General features: G+C 46.4%; 1 protein-coding gene across 1 annotated transcript; it reads right to left on the bottom strand.

Annotated features, from left to right (window-relative positions):
• LOC306805242 (cytochrome P450 2C19-like) lies at nt 1-5,927 on the bottom strand. Its single transcript, XM_079312837.1, has 9 exons — nt 5,713-5,927; nt 5,231-5,393; nt 4,597-4,746; nt 4,138-4,298; nt 3,574-3,750; nt 2,930-3,071; nt 2,431-2,618; nt 1,208-1,349; nt 1-516 (listed from the first exon to the last, which is right to left on the bottom strand). The coding sequence occupies exons 1-9, from the start codon at nt 5,890-5,892 to the stop codon at nt 335-337; spliced, it is 1,485 nt and encodes a 494-aa protein (XP_079168963.1). The 5' UTR covers nt 5,893-5,927; the 3' UTR covers nt 1-334.
• Nucleotides 5,928-8,116: the final 2,189 nt, after the last annotated feature.

The raw sequence follows: 8,116 nt of genomic DNA, 5'->3' as shown, positions 1-8,116 counted from the left end.
TTTATAAGTGAATTTTTGTTTATTGGATCATGAATGTACACACATGCATCACTCTCCATCTGCAAAGCATGGTCTTGGTGGGAGCTGTGCTGGTGACAAACCAGCTGCTCTCAGTGATTCTGTGACAGAGCATCAGTGCTGCAATGTCAGGGCCTCCTGTGGTGTGCTGGAGTTCTGGGAGGCTTCAGAGGTCTCTGCTTTGTGCATGTGCCTGTGTTGGGACTGCCTTCCTGAAGGCCTGGGAAAGGTGGGTCAGGCTCCTGCTGTTAATTTTAGCAAAGAAGATGTAAAGGAACAGCTGGTTTCAGGCCACTGGAGAGCAGTTCAGTGCTTTTCAGCGGGGCACAGCACAGAGCTGGTAGGCAGGAGGTACATTGCCTGTCCCACTCAGAGTGGGGGTTATGTTGAGCTCCTGGGGATTGACAACAGACTTCAGAGTAAAGTGCTGCAAGATGGTGGCTATGAGTAAGAATATCTCCATTCGTGCCAGGCCCTCTCCAGGGCATATTCGTTTTCCTGAAAGTGAGAGCAGCAAATAGAACTCAGTGAGTGTTTCTGAGTGGATCAGAGCTTGTACTAAGCAGCCGTGTTGCACAGCTTTGTTTACTACCCACAGCCATAGCAGTGAGATGACTATCAGGGCTACCAAGGACATTTTCAAGAGAAGGATTCATTGGCAAAAGACTTTTGACAGTTTGGATGGGTATGTGAAGGAAGAACAGGAACAGAAGACTTGGCTATGGAGGGAACATCACAGGAGTCAAGATGAGAGAGAGCAGGGTGACACAGAGCACAGGTGAGAAAGTGGAATGTTGGGTCTCTTGATAGGTGAATGGTTGCATGTAGCCTAAGAGGTACTTAAAAGGTGCTGGGGAAGTGTGGAGCTACCAAAAAAAGTTTGCTCAGGGCAACTTGGGTGGTTGTGCAGGAAGGTGACAGGTATTTTAGACAGTGGCAGTGGATCCCATTCACATCATTACATTGACAACTCCTAGAAGGAGATTTGAGAAGCTGTCAGGCCTGAAGAAAATGTGAGATACCACTGGAGATGGGAGCAGCAGAGAGGAGTTATCCAGAAAGCAGTGAGCCCCAAGGAAGCGCCAGTGGGACCATGGTGGGAAGAGGCAGCTGTGCATTGCAGGGAAAGGCAGGGCAGTCACCAGGGGTGGAGGCTGACAGAGAGGAGCAGAGCAAACCTGTGCTTTACCTGCTGAGAAGGGCATGAAGAAATCGCTCTTCCTAAAGGTGCCATCCTTGTTCAGGAAATGTTCAGGATTGAACTCATGTGGGTTTGGAAACTCTTTACTGTCGTGGAGGACAGAAGTGAGGACAGGGTAGATCGTGGTGCCCTGAAGTAACACAAGAAGAGCAGAACATGAAAGGCAGGTGAATTAGATCACTCAATCTGACTGTCTGACAAGTTGAGATTGTGCTTCCCTGTATAACTCTACCAGTGCCTTTGTTTTCCCTTTGGGGACCCTTTAGGGAGACACTACTGAATGTCACAGCAGTTGTTGCCTGCTCTTCCTGAATTCTGCCTCTTATCTCCAGAACATTCATCCTCACTTGCTCTGGTCATCAGGGCACACCCCTAATTCTTCTCTTTCTGGGTCTCTCACGATATTGCAGATGCACTATGTCCCTTCTTTTCAGAAAGTCCAAAATATCAAAAACACACAAAGTTGTGGAAAAGAAACCCCTGTTTCTTTTCCCTTCTCCTGACAAATTTCTCCTGCTGCTTCCCACTTCCTGGCCAGCCTTTAACAGGAGCTGGAGTATTCCGCAGTGATGCACAAGGGTTCTCTGCTGGCAGCTGAACAGTTCTCTGGGCCCTGCTTTATGGTTTTACATGGCTGGAAATCACACCACCAGCAGCCCATGTGCTGCTGTTTCCAGCTTCCCACAGTCACCCAGAAGAGCAGAGAGCAGTGCTGCAGCAGGCCAGGCCAAGCCATGGGCTGTTTTAGCCCACCAGCTTGCCTCAGGAAGTGTGCTAGAACAGAGCAAACAGGTTTGGCTTGTTCCATTCAATGCAAACATACCCTACAGTATTTTGTAGCTCAGAGTCTTTCTGTGCTCTATAACCAGCAAATGACTTTGCTCCCAAGCATGAGCACAGGCTATCCTGGATGGTGGTAAGCAGCTCCTCAACTTTGCTGCCTTTCATGTGAAGAATCACTGCTCTGGGTATTTGTGACCCTACTATGCTTCTGCAAATAGGTAAAGCTGCAGAGCAAGGGCAAAAGTGTTGGTCAGAGCTACTGTTCTAGTCCTGGCCCATGAAGCATCAACAAGGAAGTGCAAGTGAGCTACAGCTGCCTGAGGATAAAACCCACAAAGGGCTGGGTGAAAACAAGGTCAGGCCACAACAGTTCTAACTTGTGGTTTGTAACTGATGGCCTAAGAACTGCTGAACTTGAGGAAGCCAACCTTAGGAATGACGTAGTTTCTGAAGCTGGTGTCTTTGGTCACAGTGTGAGGGAGAGCCAGGGGAATAAGAGAGATGAAGCGCTGGATTTCATGGACCACGGCATCTGTGTAGGGCATCTGGGTCCGGTCAGCCACACAAGGTTTTCTTGATCGTCCTATTACCTGGTCAATCTCTTCTTGAACTTTCTCTGTCATGACAGGCATAAACCATCAAATGGGTAAACAAAACCAAAGCTATCTAAATATGTTTCCCTACGCTGTTTACAAATCACAGATGGCAGGAGCATTATGTTGGTTTTGATGTTAACTGGAACACAGCTCCACTGCTGCCCATGCAAAGAAAGTTCTCCTATTGATTTGCCTAAATAAAGATGTGGACACAGGCAGGTCCAAGAGAGAGAGAGAGATGAGGAGGACATCTGGGAGAAGGATGTGTTGTTGTCAGTCATGTGCCCAGCCCAGAGGAATAGCTGGAGAGGAAGAGATCACAAACTGGTACCTTGTATCTTCGGGTATTTGAGAAGAAGCAGAAGTCCATATCGGACAGTGGTGCTTGTTGTCTCAGTTCCAGCAATGAACAGGTCAAAGGTGCTTGTTATCAGGTTCTTCATGTAGAAACTGGAATTGGGACGATCTTTCTCCTAAGGAAAAGGCTTTGCTTTTTCTCTGGCTGAGCTGAGAGAAGTGGCCCTTTCTCATGTCATCCCAGACCTTCCTTCTCTCCTACAGTTGCATTTCTCTGCTAAGCTGCAACAGCCATCTGGGACATTGCAATGCTACCTTGAGCAGTAAACTCGATACCAACCTTCTTTTAAGCTGTGTATTGAATGGCACTTCATTGGTTGTTTGCTGTGCCAACTGCTTTCCAGTGAAAGAACTGCAAGACCAAACTGAAAAAGTCCCTGTGTTTTGGTGAAAACAGAGGAAGCTCTTCCTCTCTGAACAGCTGCAGGTAGTGGTGGCTATGAGCACACAGACCCAGAGCTATAAGCTCTAATACAGGCAATATCTGGGGGATTGTTGCTGTTTTCCCATTGCACAGCTGACTGAGAATGGGTCAGCCTGATGGCTGTGTTACTCATGAAAGGGAAGGACTCAGCATAGGTGTGTTTGGGGGCAAGCTGGGGGCATCTGTCTCCTTACCTCCTGCATTTTGGTGAGGAAACAGTCGATGAAATCCTGAGGGGAGTTGGGATCCAGGGAGGCTTCATGCAACTTCACCTCCTCTGCCACAAATGTTTTCAGAGCATCAAATTCTGCAAATATATTGTGTTGTGGGCCAGGCAGGTAATACAGGATACTTGAGTACATCTGGTAGAGCTGGAAAGAAAGAAACAGGAAGATTCCTAGTATGACATTTGCCCCAACCTTTGATATTAGCCAAAAGCCCAGGAAAACCACAGCCCTGTCAACTAAGCCAAACAGAAGGACTATGGGGCTGGACAGGGTTGCTTAGTAGTAGTAGTAGTAGTAGTATTAACTTTAGAAGTGGAGAAGAAGGGTGTCAAGCACTATTGGGAAGCTGCACTTAGCTGGCAAAGCCAATTCCAGCTTTGGTGAGGGTGTTTCTTCCTCTTGAATGAAATGCCTTCAGTGCAGCAGAGCTTTGATGTCCTAATTAGAAGACTGAATTGGAACTTCATTGGGAGGGAGGCCTCCTTCTCCCCTGGGAGAATGTTGCCACTGTGAAATGCCTGCTGAATGTACCTGTCCCCAGATGGAGTTCATCATCTCAAAGATGTTGTTCATGTTGTTCATCAGAGCCAGGAACTTCTTGTCTTTATAATCATATCGTTTCCCAAACACAATGGAGCATATGATATTTGAGACAGCACAGCTCAGCTTGAAGGTTGGGTCAAAAGCTTCTCCTGTGATTTCAGAAAAGTTACAGACTATAAAAAAAGCCCCATGAAATGTTGTATGTCTCCTTATGGCTACTGCCATAATCTGAACTCTGGATGTTAGTGGAAATATCAGATCAGTCTCTGAGTGACACAGAAGAGTCCTCCAAACAGAACATGATCACAAAATGATTACAGCTTTGTAATGAGGGGTAGCTGAAGCATGGACCAAATCCATAGGAATTTCATTCCTTGCTAAAGATGTGAGCTCCCTTAATACAGCCTATTTTTTTCAACCATAAAATATATTAAAAATGGACTGTACCCTTTGTTTTGTTGATCTCTTCCAGCAAGTAGTCAGATTCCTCCTGTATCCTCTCTTCAATGCTCCTCTTCCCCATTCCAAAGTTCCGCAGAGTAGTGAGAGAAAACCGCCGGACTTGCAACCATGGCTCATTATTGCTAAAAATAATCCCTGCAGAGGAAGAAGGAAGAGGGAAGACTCTCTTAGGCATGCTGGGTGTGAGATGAACAGTGGCTTATGGTGACAGTGAATCCTGTCCCTGGAGAGCACTGACATGGTAGTGTCCCAGTGTACTGTGGTTTGGAGGTTCTGGAGTCCAGCTGCCTGCTTTTGGCCTTCTCCACTACATGCCCAACATCCTTGTGAATAATTCATCACTCACCCATACACGATTTCCCTTGCTGCAGCTGCTGGCTGCTGTCCCTTGCCATTTCCCTGCCCATCTCTGAGAACAATCTGGCTCCCCTTCTCTGCTACCTCACACCCTTTGAGTGGTGGAAGTCAGCAATTACAGCCCTCTCTGGCTTCCCCTCTCCGGGTGGGTGGCACCCACCCCTTGCAGTTTTCCCTCATTCAAGGTACAGACTAGCTCTAATCTTCTGAACACATCCCCAGCCCTTCCCTTCTTCAGAAAGAGCTCAGTCAGCAAACATACCCATTCCACTATTAGCCCTGTCTCCAATTGGCATGTGTCCTCTGGAAGCAAACTCGTCCGCACGATCAACCAAGGCTTCTTTCACCACGTCATGTCCGTGTAGCACCACCACTGGTTCAGTGCCCAGGTGCACTGTGAACACTGATCCATATTCTTCACTGAGCTGTAAAAATGTAAGAGGGAACATGGCCATGGAGCAAATAGTGAGGAAGAGTGGGAAAGTCTCCTCGCTGCTGCCTCCCATAGCAGGTAGTTAGCCTCACACACTGGTAACATTGAGGTTTGGTTCTCTCGTGATAAATGTGGCTGTGGAGATGGGTCCCACTTATCAGCCCTGAACAACATGGCAACAGCAATGAGGGAATCCCTTGACTTTTCTGCTCCTCTAGAATTGCAAGTCATCGAGCCACAGGTTGACCCCATGCACAGGTCCCACACATTTCTCACCCACAGCAGAAAGAGAGAAGAAGAAACTGCCTTACCTTCTGGAGGGTTTTGGCCAAGTTACTGGGTTTCACCTGCAGCAGGTTACCTAGAATGGGAAGGGGAGTTGGTCCTGGAGGCATCTTCCCCTTTCCAGACCTTCCTTTCCATGCTGCAAAGGACAGCATGCAAGCAATGCAAACCAGGAGAACAACAGTGACTCCTCCCAGCAGCTCCATTTTCTTCTGTGGCTCGGGAGGGAGTGACTCTGACTGTCAGAATCTGAGTTTATATACCAAAGGTCTGTGTTAGTTCAAGATCATATTTTGGGTCACATGGCAGAGTCAGTCAGTGTTACTAGTCAATCATTTGTTAGATTGCCCTGTGTTATGAAATTAAGACTTTTATTGGTATTAATTATTCATTGAAGACACACCTTATCTCAAACAATTGCAGCTGCCAACAGAGATTAGGAAATCGGTAATGTGTTCATACAAGTTGTTTTGTTTACCTAGAGTTAATTGTTAAAGAGGGCACATACAGGAGCACACTCTCCTACTGAGGCACTCACAGATATTCACTGGCACAAGAGCATCTTCCAGAACTTCAGTGACCTTTAGGTTTTCTGTTCTTCAATATTGTTTATGCAAGCCCTCCGTGGTGTGAGCCATCCTTCATTGTTCCTGAAATCTTCCTCACATTATTAGTAAAGTTCACACTGCATGTGATTTGCCCAAGGAATGCATCTGTTTTCCCCAGTGCACAGCTATAGCCTCAGTCTCTTTCCCTAGTGGTGTCTGGCCTCACAACAGAGGAAAATATAAAATATGTATCTAGCAAGGCCAGAAAGGTCTCCAGATGTGACAATACACAAGAAAGGATTTGTTGGGTGAGACAAAATGAAGATGTATGAAAAGGGGGTGAGACCTTGAGACTCTGACTTCTTCAAGGTCTCCTAGAGGAGAAAAAGAGAAAGACAGAGAAGAGAGAAATCCAGAACTTAAGAGAGTTTCTGGGAAATGGCTTCCCAAGCTGGGACAGAGATGCACTTGTCTGAGGCTGGGTATAGGCTATGGCAACCTGGCAGCTAGTCCTTGCACTTACCAAAGAAGCTCATCCAACCTACTGCTGGAAGTTGGCATGCACAGGTTCTTGGTTTGTTGATATTTGACTCCACTATAAGTTCCCCACGTGCTCTGGGAGACAGCAGAGCATGTCTGGTGTACTGCAGGGGCTTTAAAAAGAGCTGGAGGTTTTCTGCCCGAGATTGCTCAGGCCTGCATACCCATAAGGTCCCAAGAGCAGTGGCCACGGCTGGTAGAAACAACCCTCAGGATGTGCTCAGCTTGTTGAAGCTGGCACCACCCTCCATCTCTCCTGAGCTATGGCACATTTGCAGGCAAAACTGATCAGAAGGTGTTGCAAGGATAGGGGATGTGGGACTTGGTGGGAATTAGCAAGAGGCCTGGGTGAACCGAGTGATTTGTTGGGATGTGCTGTGTTTCCTGTAGGGCAGGGTGTTAATGTGAGCTTCCCTTTCACTCAGAGGAGCTAGTGAAGGTCTCCATCCCTTGCAAAATTTTTGTACTTTCCCTACAGAAGTGAGTTCTAAATCATCCTTGTTCTCTTGCATAAGTGGAATAGTTTTCTAATTGTTCTTTTCAAATCTAATTTTACTTCTTAGAAAGCCATGCTCAATACTTTGGCGAAGAAACTGAATTGCCAAGAAGTCTTGGTTAGCTGCTGATCTGCTGGCCAAATTGCTGTGCCAACTCAGATGTCAGATCAGTTCATGGAAGTTCAGTTAGACTCGTGGACTTTAACCAAATGAAGTTCACAAGAGTTATTTGCACTGCCACGAAGTAGCAGCCAACTACCAAAGTTCACGACCTGGCCACATTGTCTGCAAAGTTCCCTTGTTCCCAGGACACTCATTGATCAGACTAGTGGCCCACAGATGTTTTCTTCACCTTCCTTCATCTTCTGTATGTCCTTCCTGTCCATGGTGCTCTTGGCTGCTATCTGAACATTTGCTTACAACTGGGTTACTGTAATGCATGAGAACTATCAAATGGTTGAGAAAAAAGATTTCTAGAGAGAGAGACCTGCTTGTTTCATTTCAGCTAGGCTGCTTTCCACTTTCCATAACAAAGCATTTAATTTCCATGAATTTCAGGCTCATTTGAAGAGCCTCCCATCCCTAAATGATCAAACACAGCTGTTTGGTGTCTGTGTAGGAACTAGGAAAGGGCAGTTACTGAAACTGTTCTCAGCACAGGTGCTACGTAGTGGATCTACAGCACTTCCAGGCTTGTTTAATGTAGAATTATTCTTCAAGTCCATGTAGACATTTTTGTTCTCAGCATAAGTAAAGTATTGATGGGCCAAAGTGTAATAGAAGTATTTCTCTATAGCTCTGAAGTACTTTACTGATTTTTACCCAATTACCAGCAGGTAATGAAG

This window comes from Erithacus rubecula (assembly GCF_903797595.1).
Source record: "Erithacus rubecula genome assembly, chromosome: 9".
Classification (NCBI taxonomy): Eukaryota; Metazoa; Chordata; class Aves; order Passeriformes; family Muscicapidae; genus Erithacus; species Erithacus rubecula.
Note: the sequence above shows the minus strand (reverse complement) of the source record. Positions and strands in the feature narration are given on the sequence as shown.